The sequence below is a fragment of the Conger conger genome, chromosome 8, assembly GCF_963514075.1.
Source record: "Conger conger chromosome 8, fConCon1.1, whole genome shotgun sequence".
Classification (NCBI taxonomy): Eukaryota; Metazoa; Chordata; class Actinopteri; order Anguilliformes; family Congridae; genus Conger; species Conger conger.
In genome coordinates this window covers 12908480-12929135 of record NC_083767.1, presented here as the reverse complement: position 1 = coordinate 12929135, position 20656 = coordinate 12908480, and the positions used below count along the sequence as shown (strand labels likewise).

The window sequence follows — 20656 nt, the reverse complement described above, 5'->3', positions numbered from 1 at the left end:
CTCTTGACCGTTAAGAGTCCGAAAATACCTATTGTCCCTTTAATATTCTGTATATTTCCCTTGTCCTAAGGGTAAGAAATGAAGCAGCTTAATTGAATTTTAAACCCCAAGTCTAGTTTGCATGAAGAGGGAACCTGCTCATCACAAACTTTGTCATCAAATTTCAAGTTGAAAAAATATCATTTCGTGGGTTTTCTCTGCTGTTAAACATAGTAGCGGGTCATTTTTTACCCTTAAGACAACACAAGGGTTAAACATACTCATGTTCGGAAAAACATCATGGGCTAGGAGGTGCAACCCCTCCTCTTATGCTGCAGATCCCACAGCGAAGTACATTGAAGTACATACCTCTGGCATGAACCAGACAAGTCCTGAGTCTTCAAACAGCTCAAGCATCTTTGGCTGCAATGAGTGAATTTCCCTCGCAATGACAGAGAAGAACTCCTGTGACACACCTCCATGATCGATACCATTCTCATATTTAAATTTTACCTGAAAAAGAAAAGTGTGATTGCACTCTGTCACAGCCAAATGATGTCACATCCAAGTACCTGTAAATAGGTGACAGGCAAAAGAGCATGCTTAAGTGGTATTATGTTTAATATGTATAATTGCAATTCAGTAACCTTCAAGGGGCAAAGGTATTGACGGGGATTGTTTCTCAATTCTTGGAAGGTATCAGTCAGAAGGGACCTTCTGTTCACACACAGGTCATTCTGTATGAGTGGATTCAATAAGGAATTTTCCTGCAAAAATATAGGAGACACAGTATATTTTTTTTAATGTTATTTAGTTTCAATCTTTATCAGGTTTTAATGTTCATGGCTTATCTTTACAATTTCCAACAATGCATGTCTCATTCAACTGTAAAAACACTAATGCACAGAAAGTTGCATACTCACAACAAAGCCACTTAAGTTATTTATCCTGAACAGCAACCATTTTGTCTCCATGTCAAAGATGCTTGGGTATAAGGCCAACCTCTGCACCTAAAACATGCAAAACATAAAACAGAGGTAATTTACCTCTCTCACCAAAAAACTGAGACATAGTACTATTGAATTAAAGAAAATGGAGATGTACCATGAATTGATTCATTGCGTAAAGAAAGTTCATATCTGGTGGCACTGTTCCGCACTATGAACACATTGCAAAGACAAACAAAAACTCAGTACTTTCATTGTGTTTGAATATAATCTTTAAAAAAAATCATAATTCCAATTTCTCAGCTGAATACTCACAGATTCAATGCAGAGTCTAATCTCGTTGATGTAGAAGTTTTTGTACTCTAACTTCTGGCTGGACTTAAGGTTAACCTGTATGTATGAAGACAGGTATTACTCAACTGTTTTGAGGAAGCACACACCACACATATTATTTATTTACCAGAAAATACAGGTACAATATTTTACTGCCTTTGTTTTCATTTAGTTTGTAAAATGTTCTACCAGAATCCTGTGACTGCCTTCACAAAACAGGATCAGTGGATACAACAGGATCAGTGGATACACTACCTCATACAGCTTCTGTAGAACTTCCGCAGTCTTCTCCACAGAGGTCCTGTAATCACGCCGCTCTGTCCTCATCTGGTAGAGGAACCACGTGGACGCTGAGTGCACCACTTCCACCAGGGACTTGAAGAAGGCTCTGGGAAGTTTTGACCATAAACCCTCTAATAAAATAAGAAATATTCACAATCAAATCAGTAAAATTTAAATCATCAGAGAAGCTAAATATGTAGATGAATCCATTCACTAAAATGTCTTTGCACCTTCAAGGAAAGCTTGGAAGAACCTCTGAAAGGAAGTTTGAATATTTATTATCATTTTTTCTTGTAAGAAGAACAAATGATAATAAATTATTGAGGAATGTTCCAGCAATTTATGCTAATTTTGTTTTAGTATTTTGATATAAACATAAAAAATTGCATTGCTTCACATCAAGAGTGGCCAACAAATTCCATCCATCCATCCATTATCCTAACCCGCTTATCCTGAACAGGGTCGCAGGGGGGCTGGAGCCTATCCCAGCATACATTGGGTGAAAGGCAGGAATACACCCTGGACAGATCGCCAGTCCATCACAGAGCACACACACCATTCACGCACACACTCATACCTATGGGCAATTTAGACTCTCCAATCAGCCTAACCTGCATGTCTTTGGACTGTGGGAGGAAACCGGAGTACCCGGAGGAAACCCACGCAGACACAGGGAGAACATGCAAACTCTGCACAGAGAGGCCTCAGCCGACGGGGATTGGAACCCAGGACCTCCTTGCTGTGAGGCGGCAGTGCTACCCACTGCACCATCCGTGCCGCCGGCCAACAAATTAAGGTGAAAAAATTTGCTGTAAAACATCTTCCTTCCTTTTGAATTCTTTATTTTCATTAGCTTATTAACTATAGTTACACAGACAGACCCCATAAGGATTTGAGCACAGCATTGGCTGTATACAGGACAGAAAATAAGCTGTGACTTTTACCTAGGATCTTCAGGCACTGTGGCTGCAGTCTGAAAACTGCTTCAGCGAACTTTACACAGAGGTCTCTGTCCGTGGGCAGGACTCTCAGGAGCTCAGGTAGGATCAAATAGACTCTCAGGTCCTCCACACCAGAAGGGTCTATGGGCAGGGAGGGGATCAGCGTATGTTGCACCACTGATCCGACCTGCAATGATAAGAACAATAACTGTAAGCATTAGTGTGAGGCTCACATACATGCCATTTCATATAATGTGCCATGATCGATAAGTTGGTTTCTTTTGTTACACAATTACATTTTTGCAGGTTTTATTTTGTTTAAAGAATGACCCAAGATCTTCTTCAACTGACAACTCTATAATAATGAAAATTGCTTCATTCAGATTATGAATGAAGCAGGCTTCATCATACTAAACCATGCTGCATTCATATAATGCCATTCTGACATAAACTGACAGGTGAAGAAGCTCTTGACCGGTACTGTAATTGAAAGGTTTAACTGTAAATTAAACTTGAGATGAATTAATAAACAAGCCAATTAATTTATGCAATTTTAAGAGAATCAGGATATACCTTTTTCAACAGGTTTTCATTATTTCCCAGCTTCTCAAAAACTATGCGCGCCAGAGACAAGTCCAGTCCTGAATTCTCCATTGAGGTTTGGTAATGTCTACCACCACCAAAAGTACAAGCACACTGAATTAGCTACAAAAAAGTAATGCAATTAAGGATTCTATTTCATTATTCAATATAACAGTTAACATTTCTGTGCGTCTTGCCAATTTTTCACAATGTGAAGTTGCACATACGTACAAGTGCCTCAATCTAGGACAAATGTTACAGCTTACCTGATCGTGAATTATAAGGAACACCCTTGTTAAATGTTATTCTCCAACCTCTGTGCCATATGTAATTATGTGCCCATTATCATAATAACTATGATATAATATAAATGGCTGATCATTTATCAATAATAAATTGTTTTTTACCTTTGATTTAGAAAGCTACAATTGAGAGTTGATGCAGATGAGAAAGTCTGTATTATCTCCCTGAAAGACATAGTGACAAAATGAATTACAATATAGAAACAATGAGGTGGTTGATGCATGCAAACATAGCTTTATTTCTATCAAACACAACTTTCAATACATACTTTTTCATAGCTTTCCATAGTTTTGAGCCAAAGGTTGAGATCCATTTTTCAATTAAATTGTTATCCACAGACGCAATCTTCTTGCTAAGACTAGCTAGCCTCTCAGGAGAGAAGATTGACTGATTCCCTCCAGCCAAAATGGTCCCAATTCCATCATAAAACTCTGAATGATCAAAAAACAACAACAAAAAGAATAATATACAACTAAAAATACTACACAACATTTAGTTTGTTGCAATGGATTTTATACAACATAGCCAAAAGATAGTGAGCAACTGTTTTCTTACGATAAATAAAATGTGAAAAATGCTGAGAAAAACATTGTGCCACAGGGCTACCATCGCACAATGAAGAAAGTACTACAACACTAACATGAAAGGAGTGTGGATAGGAACCATGTCAATACCTGAAGACAGATGAACAGGAAGAGGCACATTCTGATTGGTGGCCTGTCCACTTCCCAACTGCCCTTGCTCTCCACATCCAAATGAGTAGATTGTTTTCAAGGATTCAACATATGCAAGCGTGTGATGCCTTTGATAGAGACAGAATATGCATTTAAGTTCATATAATCCTGTTGTAGGGGAAAATTCACAGAACAAAAGATCTCCCAAAACCTATGGCCCCGAATCTGTTTGCTTCTTTCAAGTACAAAGTACCATTGAGTATCACTTTTTTTTAACACACCTGACTAATCAGAAACACCTGCGATGTCCCAAAAATGATGGTGCCCTGAAATGGGGTGGCTATAGTATTTAAAAGTCCTTCAAATCCAGCTTTCAGAATTATGCACTCCTGATAAACAATGATTGGATATATCAAATGACTTTACATAAGTCTTTTTACAAAAGGACATTAAAGAGGAGTAACTGTGAAAAAATTTGCTGACACCACTGGGTCATTCTACCTTCCACAGGCTATTTGGGTGACACTTGACCCCCAGAGTTCAGCCACCAGACGAGGCTGCAGTTCTTCTCTGTTGGAGCTGTGTCCAAGCTGCCCGTACTCTCCTGATCCAAACGTGAACACCAGGCCTCCCTGTAGAGCCGCAGAATTAGTAATGACTGACCGTTCCCAAATGATCTTTCAAGGACAAAAAAAAAATGTTTTCCTGGACTTGTCAATGTTTTGTTTCATTTGTTTGAAAAGTTTTAACATTATTTCATTATTAAATACATATTAGCCTGGTTATGACACCCATCTAACCTCACAGAAAACCACAACCAACAAATCTGAGCATCTAATCAATAGTCCTTCAGTGTTGATTTATATATATTTTTGCAAGTGTCGTGTCACATGACCAGCACTAAGCCACAAAAAAAAAAAATCACAATCCACTTTGAGTTTGTTGAGAAAGTAAAGAAGTCGAGAACCTTGGTCAGAATTGCAGTATGTTTATCTCCACATGAAATGAAGACAGTCCTCTTCAGATTTAGGCTTTTCACAGTCGTTGGAACATGTCTATCTGCAGAAATACAAACAGGGAAAATAATAATGATTTAGTCTGTTTACAACTTCAAATTCACAAATTCATAATTTCTTTCACATCATGCCACTCAAGCCCTTCAGCCTCAAAGAACATACTCTGCTGGCCCAGCATGAAAATACACGCTACCACAGTGCTAAATAGCCACAACTAGCCTGCTATAAGACAGATATGTTTAGTGCACAACAACAACAACAACAACAACAACAACAAAAATCAATAAATTAAAAATTATAATAATCATGAAATGACCAAAGACCATATAATAATGGTGAGCAGGGATCTGAATCAGTGTCGAGGCATTGCCACAAGCAGACTATAAAGGTATTTCATGAAAGGCTAGCTGTGATTAATGCTTTGAGTGATGTTTGAGCCCTCCTCAGCTACGCCCTTATACTCTGACTTTCATGTCATTGTATATGTTGTTACTGTTCATGTTAATGTCAAAGAGCAATCCATATATCACTCTCATGCCTCACCTTCTTTATCTCCAACGCCAAGCTGCCCTGCACTGTTTTTGCCCCAAGCAAACACAGCTCCTGATACAGACAGAGCAAAGCTTTGGTCCCCTCCAGCAGTGATCATAGCCAGGGGGATCCCTGACAGAGAGAAGAGGCACTTAGGGGTCTCAGAGCTGCGTCCTCCCTCCCCCTGTCCCAGTTGACCATTGGAGTTTTCTCCCCATGTGAAGAGCTGTCCATCTGAAAGCGTTCAGAATTTTGAAAATGGGAAATCCATTGAATGTCATATTCATAGATCAACACAGGAAATCACAAGGCTTTCATTATATGAAATGTATCTACAGCACTGTGTTGCTGGTCAGTGAAAGACAACTTTATTCCAGCTCAGTGTACTGTACAGTACCTCTTGAGAGTGCAATGGTGTGGTGGTCCCCACAGGCAACCTGTATCACATGTCTGCCATTTAGTGCACTGAGACACCTGAAAAACATAATCATGACCTTGGCATTGTTAGCTAGTGTTGATAAGAACATGGAATTTCCGTTTTGTAGTAAAAGTTCTGAGAAATGTACAAAATGTTATGCCGGGGGGAACAGAGGAACCAGTAGCAGACAGGGGTGCAGAAAAATGGCAGGTTTTAATATCAAAAGGGGCAGACAGAGCAGAGTCGAAAAACATGCCAGGGTCAAAACCAGGGGGTCCGTCCAAAAAGGCAGAGGTACAAAAATCCAAAAAGCAAAGAAGAGTCCAGGGAAGCACGCAGGGGTCAAAACCAAATAGGCAAGGGCAAGGGCAAGGGCAAGGGCAAGGGCAAGGGCAAGGGCAAGGGCAAGGGCAAGGGCAAGGGGGCTAGAATTGGGGGACGGAATACAAGGGCTCGGGAACAGAACAGAACAAGACGAACTAGCAGCGTGCAACTGAAAAGGACAGGTATAAATACACAGGGGAATGAGACAAACTAGGCGGGGCATGGGAGTGAGGGCGGTCTCACAAATAAACATCAGGTGAGACACATGAAAGGGTAATAGAACAATAACGAGGGGGAAACGAAAACGCGGACTGGATTCACAATGACACACATGTAATACAAACGGCTCCGGACTAGAGAGTAGACAATTGCAGAGAATCAGGAGATGCAGGGATAGAGAGAGACAGGTGCGAATACTTCGCTGAAACTAAGCAAGTCATCAGTGATAGAATAGGGAGGCGGAGTTACAGAACAGAATTGAAACTGGTGATGCGTTAGTAAGTTAGTGAAGTGATTTAAATTACAAATACCCAAAACTAGTGAATGTTAGTTTGTTAGTTTGACAAACATATTAGTGTGTTAGTATAATTAGTACTGTACAAATTCTATGTTAGTTGGGATTAGTATATTAGTGCTTTGTACAAACATGAAATGGAGAGAAAGCAGGAAGTAAGGAATGTAAGATTGGAAGGAAGACTGAACCCCGGAACTACCGTAAACACCCGAATAGTGGGGCACGCAGACAAGGGAGTGACTGGGCTAGAAAACATTCAGACTCAGACATCACAGGGGAAGAGGAGTGCAAAGACTAACGAATATAAACAGAACCAGACATAAAATATGAAAAATAATAAATTACAAGAATAAATAATACTAAACAATGATACACTAACACACAGAACACAGGAACATAACACAAAATGTTTGCAATATTTTTCGTCTGATGGAACAATCTCATATCCTATCACAATGTAACACGGCCACTTAGGTTCACGTAACATTTACCTGGGAATGTAAGGTTTTATTCGGTAGTTTAGCTGGAAAACGTTGCCCTTCCGTGAGACCATGACAATACAATCTGCTCCACAGCTCAGTGAGTCGATTTTCTCCCTGCTCAATGCCAAGTGAGCTAATGCCAAGTGAACAAATAAATCGCTTTTAGAAATGTATAATTTGTATACATTTTATAATATTACTGACTGCATTGTCAATTTAAAAATATTAAAAATGCAAAACATTTAGTTTGTAAAAAAACAACAACAGATGACAGCAAAAAACGACAAACCGTAAACAAATTGTACAGCTAGTCATAAGGGTGATTACCTGGCTTCCGTCTGCTTTTTGTTTGACTAATGTCATCCTGTAAACAGAATTTTCCTTCACCCTTTTCTGTGACAACAGCAATCATGCGTCTTCCAACAGACACGGCAGTTATCTTGTCTTTTTGTGCAGTGACCAGATGATGGTTTTCTGCTATCCCAAGCGCATCGTCCTGGCAGAATCTGTCCAAGCCTAATTCCCTAAAATTGGTTTCTCCCCAGCATATCATGATAGCATTTAGTTTGTTTTAATTCATTCTATTCCCATTATTAGTCGAGCAACAAAGGTGTTCTGGTTAGTTCTTGCGTCCCTCTCAATATAAAGGTAGTTCGTGTTATGCTGTGACATCAGAAATCGGAAACGAAACTCATGATTTCGTTTCCATTTTCTCATAGAGTGGATGGAAAGTGAAACCTAGCGCAATATCAACCATTTCTTCAAGCGTCATCAACTGGATTTTATTAATCTTGATGATATTGATATCTAAACAAGCCGAAATGAAGCCGTAATACCATAATTTACCATATTATTTAGTTTGTGATAGTTTACGTAGCTTCCAATAGACTCAGACTATTTATAAAACAACAAGTTCAGTGGCCAAATTCACGTCCTGGTATTGACAACTGTTCAACTAGCTAATCCGCTCTTGGTTTTGATGGATTTGTACACCAACTACAGTGGACAGTCAGGCACGAGAAACAACTCCATCCGACATAATTCATAACTCGTACGCCATAGTAAAGTATGCGAATTGTGAGGCATCGTTTTAATTTTTGCAGTATTTCTGCTTGGCGTTCAAAGTATTCATTACCAAAATGAAACGTCACAAAAAATATTTTATAAAAATAGATTACAGGGTTCTGTAGCTAGTTAGCGTTAAGATATGATTGGATACTTCTCTTGACAATCATACATTTGTTCAACATATTGTTAAACACTCCCACTGAAACTTGGGACGTGATTGGACTGGAGCTAAGGGATTCTGAAATTGTGATTGGCTGCTCAAGACGTCATGAAACTCGTTTTGGTAGGGTCCCAGTTATGACCAGGGGCAAGTATCTACAAGGACAATGGATGTGTGATATCTACGAAATTACTGAAATTCGTCATCCTTTTGACCACCTCTCACTTCTAAAATCGATCACTTTTGAAATCTGGAAATTGTTTTGACAATAAAAAGGTAGGACTGATTACTTGCGTTATTTATATTTAAACATGACGCAACAGTCGAGAATGTTTCAACCGCAATGGTTAGTTTGTGACGTTAGCAAGGTAGCTAGCTTGCAGCAACGGAGGTGCTACTTGCTTGCACGATTCTACTATGTGCAAGCACCGTTGTTGCGGTTTTTATGTCTAAAGATCGAATATTCAAAACACTAACGAATGTTCCTATGCCCAAATGTTTGCTGTAGGAAATTGTTTTGATTGGTTAGATTTAGCACATTTCGATTTGAGTGAAAGAGCACAACGGTGAAACGGTGGCCTAAAGACCGTATTCATACTCACACAATAATTGCTGGGCGCGTCCCGCGTTTATTAACGCAGGTTCTGCGTTTATCGTGCACAGAACAAGTGCTGTTTATGAATGATATGATGGGGTCAGTGAGCTGAGTGTCCAGATAGAATTATCTGCGGATGAAATTGAAACGGATATGACGTGCCTACGTTTATGCATATTCACAGCCTGCAGATCTTGTTGTAATGAATAAAAAAAATTGATGCGTTAAAACTTTAATTTTTCATTTTTTTTATTATTGTGTATTTATTGTTGTTTGGTGTAAACTGCAGTTCCACGAATACAACCGGGAAGTTTGCTTGAAATATCCACCTGAAAGTACTGCGTCATGTATTGTTTGTGCGTCTGAGTGAGCATATGTATTCCCTTGCATGGATTTTGCAGTGACTAGATGAGTAATGAATCATACATTTCATTATTCATATAGACTACTGTCGTATTATTCGTCTCTGTCACTCTTTTCTGCTGGGTCGCATCATAATGGACAGAGGACAGCATTTATTTAGCATATAGCTGTATGACTTTGAAGAATCCAGTTTAACATCATGGAAAATTGTGCTCAGAATTCTGAGCAGGTATTTTTGTTAAGTTATCCCCCACATACACACAGCATGTTTTACAGGTGACCATAAAAAGATGGCGTTTTTCCAAGCAAAGGGTTCAAATCTTTGTAATGCTCCAGAACCTATTCCTGCTTTCGAAATCTTCTGAGGTTCTGCATTCCCTCAGGCACCCGAGGAAGAAGATTAACGTTGCTGTGGGTTTGTGGAAATCGGCAGGTTATTTTCTCAGTAATAATTAACTGTTAGCATCGCCGTACGGTGTGTTTATGCATTATAAAACGCAAAGGGAAAACCCTCAGTAATCCATGCGCTATGGGAGTGGGGCTGGAATGGAAGCCGTAAATAAACAGCAGTCATGTGAGTGCTTGAGAAGAAAAGAGTGCAAGAGAAAGCCCTTGGCTATCAGGCCTTACTGAGTGGAAATATGGGTGGGGCAAAGGGTTCCAGAAGAGTTTTTTGATGTAGATTCTGCAGACTATAGATTTTTATCAAAGCAACAACCATAATATTATTCAACAGAGAATCCTGTGAGTCCCCTGGATTTCAAAACTTTATGATGAATTGAAGTTATGGCCCTCGGTACGAAGGGTTCCGGAACAACTTGACAACTGGACTTAGACCCCCTAACATTACCTTGAAAAATTTAGCTCTGTGATTGGATGATTCCTAATGCAATGCTCTTTGGGACTGCATGTTCTAAAATCACATAAACAGTCTTTTTGAGGTGATGATTCAACTGGGAGAGTTTCATGCCGACCTAAAGCAAATGCCATAATAATGGCTTCAAGTTAGACAGTCAAGATAAATAGTGAATGAAAGTTTTACTTCCGGAAACTAGGCCCCTAAAAATAACCTCAAGCAAATTCCAGCAAATTCACAGAAATCTGTATGTAGATGGAGATCCATGACTATCAACCCGTTCTCTGCTGTATTGACCATTCACATCTTTAGCTTGTTTCTGATGGTACTCTCCGTTTCCCATTTGACTGTTTTCTCAGTCAGTGACAGTGTTCTCGAGATCCAGTGCTGTGCCTTGAGAGAAGACTAATCTTCCCCATCACCAAGTCCAAGCTGCAGCTGAGTTATGTCAGCTGTCGCCTTCCTTAAATTGGCCAGGTCTGGTGGACTCCACGTACGAAGGCGGGCTCTGTTGACCACCAGGGGCCAGAAAGGAGATCGGCGCCTCTTCCACTGCCTCTTTTCGTCCAGGAGAAGCAACTCCAGGTTTGACCCAGACGGGAGTGGGCGTCCCACCACCTGGGACAATTTCGGGATCTGGGACAACCGCATCGATGAACCCATACTCCTCCCTCCCAGCATCAAATATGGCATGCCCATCCCCAAAGTCAGCCTGTCCAAAGTGGGCTGCGCCTCTCTGATTGGCCAGCGCAAGGAGAATGAAGACCGCTTGCAGGTCTCCCAGATGACCAACAACATTCTGTATTTTGCCGTGTTCGATGGGCATGGGGGACCACAAGCTGCCGACTTCTGTGACAAATACATGGAAAAGTACATCAAGTAGGTGCCCCGCTTGGCTTAGAGATAGCTCAAGCTACTGGGTTGGATGCAGATTCACAGAGTAGACGTGTTGAGCTTAACCGGTGACTACCTGCTGTGAAATGTCTGTCTAGGGCTACTTCCATTTCGTTCTACCTCTACGTTAATCATTATCATTGACTTGCAGAAGTGTGTATTCGCAAGATGCACACAAAGTAATACTTTTTAATAGCTATATTGTACTTAAAGGCCCACTCAATAAATTTGGTTCCTAATATAATGCAAATTGATTTTTTTCTTTTTTATTTATGGATTTTTTATGAGCAAAAAGACTCAGATATGGTACTATTGTATAAAAGTATTCTCCTAATAAAAACAGATCCTCATGTAAATTAGTACAGGTACCTTAGGAAAAATAATTATTTCAAGTGTCAGGCTGAAACGACTTCCTTGTTCGTGTTAGTTCCTTAAAATAAGGTGCTTTGATGATTCAAATATGCTTTTGCTGTGCATGCATTGTTTATTATTTCAGAGATCTTGTAGCAGAGCAATCCGATCTGGAGCTGGTTTTAACAAAAGCATTCCTGGAAATCGACAAGGCACTGGCGAGACATATACACTTTTCTGGCAATGGTGGGTACCTTGAAATAAGATTAAATAATATTATAGATAACATTAGTGTGAGATATCTGCTCTGTATTACCTGACTTTACTTTTCAAAATGAATTGGTTTTTAAATGGCATTAATAAATGAAAGCTATTCTTCATTTTGGCTGGCCTCAGGGTAAGAGATTAATGTATAATCCACAGCTTTTGAACAGTTACTAACTTGGTATTGACTGATACAGAGGAGAGAGCATGTCTTGTGTTGACTTGTTTGTACTAACAAGGAGAAATGTCATATTAGCTTAATTGCCCTTAATGTGTTGCATTGCTCTTGAAATGTTTTTATTTCCAAGCTTTGAAGATTAAAGTACGAATATGCTGCATGATTCCAATGCAAGTGTGATATAAAATTAATGGCTATTGTATTAATAATGTGTAGCTATATCATTTATGACACCAGGGAATACGGTAAACTATGTTTTTAATTGCAGTGATATTATACTGTCAACCATATCACATTATTCATCTAGTCTAAAATTGGACTAGATGTGCAAATGATTGATTTGAAATGGGAGTTGAATGACATGATTGTAACATCAGTGTAACGGCATTGTTAGAGGCGACTGCTGACATTGTTTTTGAGTTAGTCCGCAGCTGCATACCTGAAGACATGAGACTAACATGTGACTCTGGCATGGTGGAAGATGCCCCAGTGTACACCAGCTTAATTATAGATGCAACGGAAACTATTTTGAGTCCAGCTGGTCTGTTGTTGGTCCATTGGTAGCCTGATATTAGTCTGTTAAACATTTTTAAATGCCACATAATTTTAATAAAACACAGTTAGAGATTGTGATTAGGTATATTCAGCTGTATACATACAGTTACATATTCTGGCTACGTATTAGTTTTATCTGCATATAACTGGTCTGTCTATAGTTTTCTTCATCAATGCCATCAGTATGCTTTGAATGTACTGTTATATCAGATCTTTGCTAAATGTCTCACGGTCAGCAGTGATTTAAAAATACACAGTCTGTGTCTTTTTGCTCAAATGATTGCAGGTTCCTGGTTTATACTGGGAGCTGGATTACATTTTTTGCATAGTATGATACCTTGCGTCATATGATCCGCCACTCCACTGAGACTCTAAATGCATTTCAAGCTTTAGTCTACTCTAAGAGCTGTGTTAAGAGAATTTAACTCCACTGCTGTGTCAGGATGATTTTGTTGAAGAGTTGGATAAACATCCCTCTGTTCTTTTCTTTGTTGCTACTGGATCTTGGGGTGCATACTAATTTGGTCTGCAGCTGCGTACTAACTGCAGTGTCCGTTTGCGTTCAGGTTTCAGTTTATCGCAATTGGCCATTGATGTCCATAAAAAGTATCCACAGACAGGAAGTGATGATTGAGCACACTGATGCAGTGGCCAGTCCTTGTTGCTACGCGGGTAAACCAAAGCGGCCTGCGATTGGACAGCCTTCTTTGCTGATTGTAGCTTTTGTTATTTCAGAGATGTTTTTTTTAATAGCATTTACTTTTTTTTATTTTATTTTTTTCAAATGTTTGGTTAGAGCCGTGCATGAAATTTCCAATTTGCCTGTGTGTGCGTGTTATCTATGACAGCTGCAGACCCAGCTTACAGTCTCTAGAGCTGAAGGCCCCGGACACTTTTTTGGTGGGCTTCAGTGGAAGGAGAAGGGCTAAATTTTGTCCCAGGTGAAGGAGTCCGGCGCTTCCTTGCCTGGACTACTGGAAGGTTCATCTCTTCTCTCTCTCTCATACACGTTAGTTGAGATGTCACATGCGGTGCTACTTTCTCAGACAGCGAATGTTAAGAATGTTGATGAATTGGCTGAAAAAGGCAGGCAAACTCTTACTTTCGACTTATCAGTATCAGTTTTTGTTCTTTCTTATGTAGACAACTTTTGCCTGCTGCTAGTGTGTTCATTAGCCATAGAAACTGCCTGTGTACTGTCTCTTAGGTTTCCTAAAGAATATTAGCACCGGCCCAACCTGTTTAACCTACTTAGTATGGTGATGAGAATGACCAGAGGAGTGGGTTGACCTGTTCATCGTTAAAATACTTTTTCAGCAACGCCCACCATGTTGTCTGAACATTATTCAATTCTGAGCAATGCCGCTGCTATTTAGCATTAGCTCCATATTTCGGTTATTTGACTATATAAGTTGCATGGCCAGGAATGGTTGTTTGCCGTGGATTAGTGCCATACACACAGAAGTATGTGTAGTGCTGCGTTTCAGATAGTGAAATTGGAAAGGCTTGAGGAAGCCAAGAATAACAGACAGTTTCTATGGCAGTTTCTATGACAACAGTCAACATCTGAAGAATAATTGTTATTTTGCCTGAGAGCCCCTCCCCACCCCATCTCTTTCTCTCTTGTGCTCTCTCTCTTTCCCTCTCTCTCTCTCTCTCTCTCTCTCTCTCACTCTCTCACACACACACACACACACACACACACACACACACACGCGCACACATACACACATTGCCTAATTGAATACACACATCCCTGTGATAGCTTCTTGTCTCCTTCCTGCTCTTTCTTGAGTTATACTGTCTATCCAGTAATGTGATAGCAGAGTATTCTCTTGGGTACTTGTGAGTAACTTGTACCTGTGACTCTTGAATTAGTTTGACAGCCCAAATTAACTTTAAAAAATATGTACTGTATAACATAAACTGTAAGTCTGTTTTATTTCAATCTTTATGTATGTTATCCATCCTTTGCAAATCTACCCATTTTACAACAGGGTTTTTAACAACGTTGAATGACATGTAAAATGCTCTCCGGTAGACAAAATGATCGTTTGGTAACCGCATCTGTTCTTCCTCCTGGAGATTAAATCCTCTGTTACATAAGATCAACAAATTGTGATTGCAGAAAACCTTGCCCATGTGGTCAGTAAAATCACGCACCTTACATGAATAGAAACGCCAAGCTGGTGTGGTTTGTTTGGTATTATCTGTTAATCCTAAATACATTACTCTAGAAACAATTAATCAAGAATACCATTTATGTCACCGCATGATTTCTCCCAAGATTCCGCCACTGAATTTTAACATTACACTTTCGAACCCTGTTGTAAAATTTGCCTTAGAAGTGCCTTCATTGTTAGCTCCATGTATCATGCATGTCTTTCTTTTGATTTTCGTTCCGTGTTATTTACTGGTCGTACTGCTTACTCCGGCCCTTTGGGTGCAGTGAAGCCTCAGCCTCCCGTGTTGCGAGTGAGAGGCGATGCAGGCTAGCTGAGTGCAGTGGAGGCTGTGCGCCGTGCGGCGGCCCATGTGTGACAGTACTGCGTCTGGTGTTTGCAGCCTCCCTCTTGAGCTCTGGCACCACCGCCACCGTGGCCCTGCTGAGGGACGGCATCGAGCTGGTGGTGGCCAGTGTGGGGGACAGCCGGGCCCTGCTTTGTCGCAAGGGGAAAGCCTTCAAGTTGACCGTGGACCACACCCCGGAGAGGAAAGATGAGAAGGAGAGGTACGAGAGGCGCGCATTTCTGTTCTCAACGGCAGTTATGAGCAAGACTCAGACAGCAGTTATGAACAAGACTCAGACAGCAGTTATGAACTAAACTCAGACAGCAGTTATGAACAAGACTCACAGCAGTTATGAACAGGTCTCACAGCAGTTATGAGCAAGACTCAGACAGCAGTTATGAACAAGACTCAGCAGTTATCAACTATACTCAGACAGCAGTTATGAACTAGACTCAGACAGCAGTTATGAGCAAGACTCACAGCAGTTATGAACAAGACTCATAGCAGTTATGAACAAGACTCACAGCAGTTATGAACCAGACTCACAGCAGTTATGAACAAGACTCCAGACAGCAGTTATGAACAAGACTCTAGACAGCAGTTATGAGCAAGACTCCAGACAGCAGTTATGAGCAAGACTCCAGACAGCAGTTATGAACAAGACTCCAGACAGCAGTTATGTTTATCTCTGTGGTCAGGGTGAATTTTAACTGATCAAGTTCAATGCTGAATCTTTTTTGAAAACGAAATGCCTCAGGTTTTCCCATACACAGATTGTGAACTGGACTGGATGACCTCTTTCTGGATCCTGCAGGATAAAGAAGAGTGGTGGCTTTGTGACCTGGAACAGTGTGGGCCAGGCCAACGTCAATGGAAGATTAGCCATGACACGAAGCATTGGAGACTTTGACCTGAAGACCAGAGGTGTCATAGCTGAACCAGAGACAAAGAGGATTACCGTGAGTATCGTCATGTCACAAACAAGAATTCTGTCTATTCTGTCGAACAGGCCATACCTGTCCATGAAGGGTCACCTGCAGTTTCCACATTAGTACATGTCAGAACAGAAGCAAATCATCTAACAGAATGCAGTGTTTTTCCATATTTGAGCTTGGCCTACATAGAGTACCTACATTACTTCCCCTGTTCACTTTTTGAGGTTGTCTGAAATGTGTTGTGTATTACGTTTGACATTCCCCTAACATTCATTCATTCATTCATTCATTCATTCATTCATTCATTCATTCATTATCCAAACCCACTTATCCTGAATAGGGTCGCAGGGGGGCTGGAGCCTATCCCAGCATACATTGGGCGAAAGGCAGGAATACACCCTGGATAGGTCGCCAGTCCATCACAGGGCACACACACCATTCACTCACACACTCATACACTCATACACTCATACATTCATACATTTGGGCAATTTAGACTCTCCAATCAGCCTAACCTGCATGTCTTTGGACTGTGGGAGGAAACCGGAGTCCCTGGAGGAAACCCACACAGACACGAGGAGAACATGCAAACTCCACACAGAGAGGCCCCGGCCGACGGGGATTCGAACCCAGGACTTCCTTGCTGTGAGGCGGCAGTGCTACCCACTGCACCATCCGTGCCGCCCATTCCCCTAACAGATGCCCTTATTTTGACCAACTTTCACATCGTTGGAAGTTCTCCCACAGTCCTCACTTATCTACAGGAACACTGTCATAGTTTCACCAAACTTGCCAAAAATTGGTCAAATGTGTGCTGAGCTATTGTAATGTACTTATTTATTATTTTTCTTATATTTTTTAAGAGAGAGAACTCATCTCATTGTAATTAATTCGTTGTTTTGTTATGAATTTGCATTACTTTTACTCGTCTAAAGCAAAGTTTTCAATAGTGCATTTTCACTATCCACATTTTGCATGTTGAGGCATGTATTGGAAATGTCCTTTTTCTTTATGAAGTCCTACTGTTATCCTGTCGAGGCTGGGCAGGCAGCCATTTTGAGGCGAACCCAACCAGTAATGGGGTGGGTTTGTTTTCCAGCTGCATCATGCGCATGACGCCTTCCTGGCTCTGACTTCAGATGGGGTCAACTTCATCATGAACAGCCAGGAGATCTGTGATGTCATTAATCAGTGTCAGGACCCTAAAGAAGCTGCTCAGCTGATCTCAGAACAGGTGCGCATATGCCATGGCTGTTATGATCGCACTCGAGTATATTCATTTTACTATTCTTAGTCTTCTAGTTGCCAATACTGTGGTATTGCTACTTGATCAGTTTATTTGATTATTCTACTAGGGTTCATGTTTCTATGTATGTGATCACTCTAGCACTTGGAACCATACTTCCCTCTAGGCTTTTCAGCGGACTTGCCCTGGTTATGATTTGCACTTTATTGTGCGCTGTAATGTAATGCATTGGGACAGCTACCCAGGAAACACAAAATGTTTTCCTAATGTAACTGAAATGTTCTGTCAGTGTTGTAACATTGCCACAACATTGCAGCTATATTGTGAGAATGTTTTGTCTTAGCTGGGTAAATGCTTTGCAGCAGCCCTGGACTAATCGGCACTAATTATTATATGAAAGTCTTTATGGATAATTTTTTAAAAGGTGTTTCTAAATAAAGACTGCTTTTCAAATATAAACGAGGTAGAAGGCAGTGGTGTCCCAGTGACGGGCTACGGTATGTCATGCTCTCACTCGGCTGTCGTTTGCTCCCTGATGCAGGCACTTCAGTACGGATCGGAGGATAACAGCACCCTCATTGTGGTGCCGTTCGGAGCCTGGGGGAAGCAGAAGAGCTCTGAGAACAGCTACTCCTTCAGCCGAAGCTTTGTGTCCAGTGGGCGCTGGGCCTAGCGAGTCAGGCTGGGAGCTGGACTTCAACCGATGTGCAATAGCTTGTGACACAGGGTGCCCCCTTTAGGACACTGGAGGGAAGCACAACCATACGTTCTTCACCAGATATCAGGAAGCACACTTTTGTGAATGTTGGGGGAAAACCTGTAGGAATGCCTTCAAGCGCCAAAGTACAGTCTGTGCATGAGTAATGGAAAGGAACAGTTCCAATTAACATATACGGTTTTATCACTAGGTGCTATTTAGGAGCAGCCACATTATTTTTTGAAAAGGGCGCTGAGTCACTTTCCAGAAAGTGAATATTTTACCTATATATTATAATGTGGTTGCTGTCTAGAAGCTATTTGTTCTGCATGTCCTGCAAATGTTTTGGTGAGGAACTTTAATGCACTTTCCCCCCTGATGATTTTGATCAGCGTGTGAAATGGTATTACACTGATCTGTAAGCCTTCAGTACCTCGTTAGCAGTGTGAGTGAGTTGCCCGTCTGAGATGACTGGGTTCTGCAGCTTGATGTACTTTAAAGTTGTGGTATATTCATGCACTGAAGACGTTCCCTCAGCTTTGCATAGGTCATTGAGTATGGCAATGTATGAAAATCAGAGTATGGATATTCTGCATGTCAGTTGAATCGTTTGGAGAGAATAGCAATTCTCTGAATTTGGGTTTGTCCACATCGACACTTGTAGTTTGAATGCAGTTTGGATTGTCATGCACGTCTGCTTTGGTGGGACTCGGGGGAGAATGTTTAAGCGGTTTGATAATGTCTACTTCTACATGCATTCCAAAACCTAATGGGCAGTTAGGCAAACAAACAAACCACTTTTAAAAAGCACACAGCTGACATGTAAGGTCTTCATAGACTGAACGATTGGGTCTTATTTGTAGAATCAAGGGCAATTTGTTAGTTACAAGAAATTGTGTAATCTTCTCTAAACCAACACTTCTTGAGGAAAAATGTACCACAGATCTATTTTGTTCTTTGTAGATGTTGTTGTTTAATATAAATTGTATATATTACTGTTTATATATTTTGTCTGTTTGGCAAAATGCTGCTGTTTAAATGTATTTATTATACATACAGTATATAACTTATATGAGGTTTCGTCGGTTAATATGAGGTTTCGTCGGTGATGCTTTGGTTCTCAAAAGCAGAGCTATTTTTATGTTCTGGATGTTCTGGATTTTAATGTTACTTCATCAAAGGTTTTCCCAAAACTGATTGTCTGTGGCATCATACCTGCTACATTTGATAACAAATGGTGATGATTTGCACTCCATTCAGTAGCCGTGCATGGCAGAATTCTGTTATAAATGCCTTTGGGTAACAGTTCTCTCATTAATGCTTCTGGTTGAAGTGTGGATGCTTTAACGTAGCTAAATTAGCTTTGTTCAGTACTGTGATTTGAGCCATTGTATTACTGGTATTATGTAGGTTGTACATTTATAATCTGCACTGATGTTGTGGATGCTTCATCCAGCTGCCCAAGGGGACAATATAGTGTGTGAGTGTTGATTGAGTGGTTTTATTTTATTTGTTGGGCACATTGACAGCCAAATAGTACTGTATCATTACGAATAAAAACTTTAGTTTTCGCTACAACGCATTTGGACTACAGCTTTTGGAAATTGAATTAAAATGTGTAGCATGACAAACTGCAGTTAGACTTGAATAGATTGAGGCCTTGCTTTAGCTTGCTTAATTGAATTGCTTTTTAAAGGTAAGATCTTATTTTGTTTTGCTCTGTAGGCATTTCCATTCTGAGACCTTAGCGTTGGAAAGACAAATTGGGGGCATAAGTATATCTTCCATGTTTTATCATTGGTAGGAAGTATTTTCGAATGTTTTTATGCTGTTTTGTCCTCATATAATTTGTTCAAAATCAGCTTTTAATGGTAATGGGGAAAATATACTCAAAACGTTTATGAATTATGATTAGCAGGCAAAAATTAACCAGTACTCAAATTTCTGAGATCCTATTTTAACTCAAATTAATCTGCAGACTAAACTTAATAAACATTAATTAAACATGATGGCATCACAGCAGACTTGAATGATGATCTGCACCATTTTATTTCATGTTGTGCATCAGCTCACAGTTTTTAGCTTGAAAATGTCTTCCTAGAATGATGGTTCACACAGACGGGGCTGATCTTAACTACTGTTCATTTCAAATGCGTGAACAGAAAGTTAACCTTTCCAAAAAGATATATTTTGATTCTAAATATGTATGGTGATACAAAAATGTGTGCGTGAAATCACATGGGCTGGATTTAATTTTCTGTAATTGAAAATGTCATTGAGTTAACTTTAAAACTTGTCTCCCATGCTTGCAATTATGCAATTTTGTCCGCCACCCATATGGTGTCAGAAGTACTATAAAAGACATGACCAACGGTTTCCCATTTCCCCTCAAATGTGTACTCAACTGTATGTCATACACAAAATACACAGTGGTAACGGCGAAGGCCAGCTTATGTTCCTCATTTGTGCTTTACTGTGACAGATCTTTTAGGTTTTTATCTGTGTCACAATCTGAACTTGGCTGCAGCCGTTCAACTGTATGTGAGCTCTGTTGTCTCAACAGAATGCAACTTCCTGTTTCCCACAATAATATTTTGTACATAATGTATGATTAGTTAACAAGCTCTCTGAATTAAAAAAAATTCCCCACACTTGAA

General features: G+C 40.2%; 2 protein-coding genes across 3 annotated transcripts in view; one reads left to right on the top strand and one right to left on the bottom strand.

Annotated features, from left to right (window-relative positions):
• The window catches only part of LOC133134752 (probable E3 ubiquitin-protein ligase HERC4), a 16601-nt gene extending 7917 nt beyond the window's left edge, over window positions 1-8684 (bottom strand). The window contains exons 1-17 of one of the 2 annotated variants that reach the window (XM_061251110.1): window positions 7654-8683; window positions 7336-7459; window positions 5986-6062; window positions 5601-5822; window positions 5009-5100; window positions 4543-4673; window positions 4042-4169; window positions 3636-3798; window positions 3472-3531; window positions 3056-3152; window positions 2486-2669; window positions 1515-1672; window positions 1242-1316; window positions 1084-1137; window positions 903-989; window positions 627-746; window positions 349-492 (exon numbers count right to left, since the gene is read on the bottom strand). In XM_061251110.1, coding sequence (XP_061107094.1) covers window positions 349-492; window positions 627-746; window positions 903-989; window positions 1084-1137; window positions 1242-1316; window positions 1515-1672; window positions 2486-2669; window positions 3056-3152; window positions 3472-3531; window positions 3636-3798; window positions 4042-4169; window positions 4543-4673; window positions 5009-5100; window positions 5601-5822; window positions 5986-6062; window positions 7336-7459; window positions 7654-7879 — 2142 coding nt within the window. In that variant the 5' untranslated portion in view covers window positions 7880-8683. Of the gene's footprint in view, window positions 1-348; window positions 493-626; window positions 747-902; window positions 990-1083; window positions 1138-1241; window positions 1317-1514; window positions 1673-2485; window positions 2670-3055; window positions 3153-3471; window positions 3532-3635; window positions 3799-4041; window positions 4170-4542; window positions 4674-5008; window positions 5101-5600; window positions 5823-5985; window positions 6063-7335; window positions 7460-7653 lie in introns of both variants that reach the window. The other variant, XM_061251111.1, reaches the window with a different exon arrangement.
• Window positions 8663-20656, top strand: LOC133134753 (protein phosphatase 1K, mitochondrial-like). The gene is made up of 7 exons (XM_061251112.1): window positions 8663-8830; window positions 10728-11247; window positions 11759-11859; window positions 15176-15341; window positions 15936-16080; window positions 17156-17290; window positions 17844-20656. Exons 2-7 carry the CDS (start codon window positions 10814-10816, stop codon window positions 17973-17975), a joined length of 1113 nt encoding a protein of 370 aa, XP_061107096.1. The 5' UTR covers window positions 8663-8830; window positions 10728-10813; the 3' UTR covers window positions 17976-20656.

Coding starts and splice junctions, on each gene's coding strand:
- LOC133134753 (XM_061251112.1), top strand. CDS start 10,814: ATGTCAGCTGTCGCCTTCCTTAAATTGGCCAGGTCTGGTGGACTCCAC. Junction 15,342..15,935: donor AGGAAAGATGAGAAGGAGAG/GTACGAGAGGCG, acceptor TGGATCCTGCAG/GATAAAGAAGAGTGGTGGCT. Junction 16,081..17,155: donor CAGAGACAAAGAGGATTACC/GTGAGTATCGTC, acceptor TTTGTTTTCCAG/CTGCATCATGCGCATGACGC.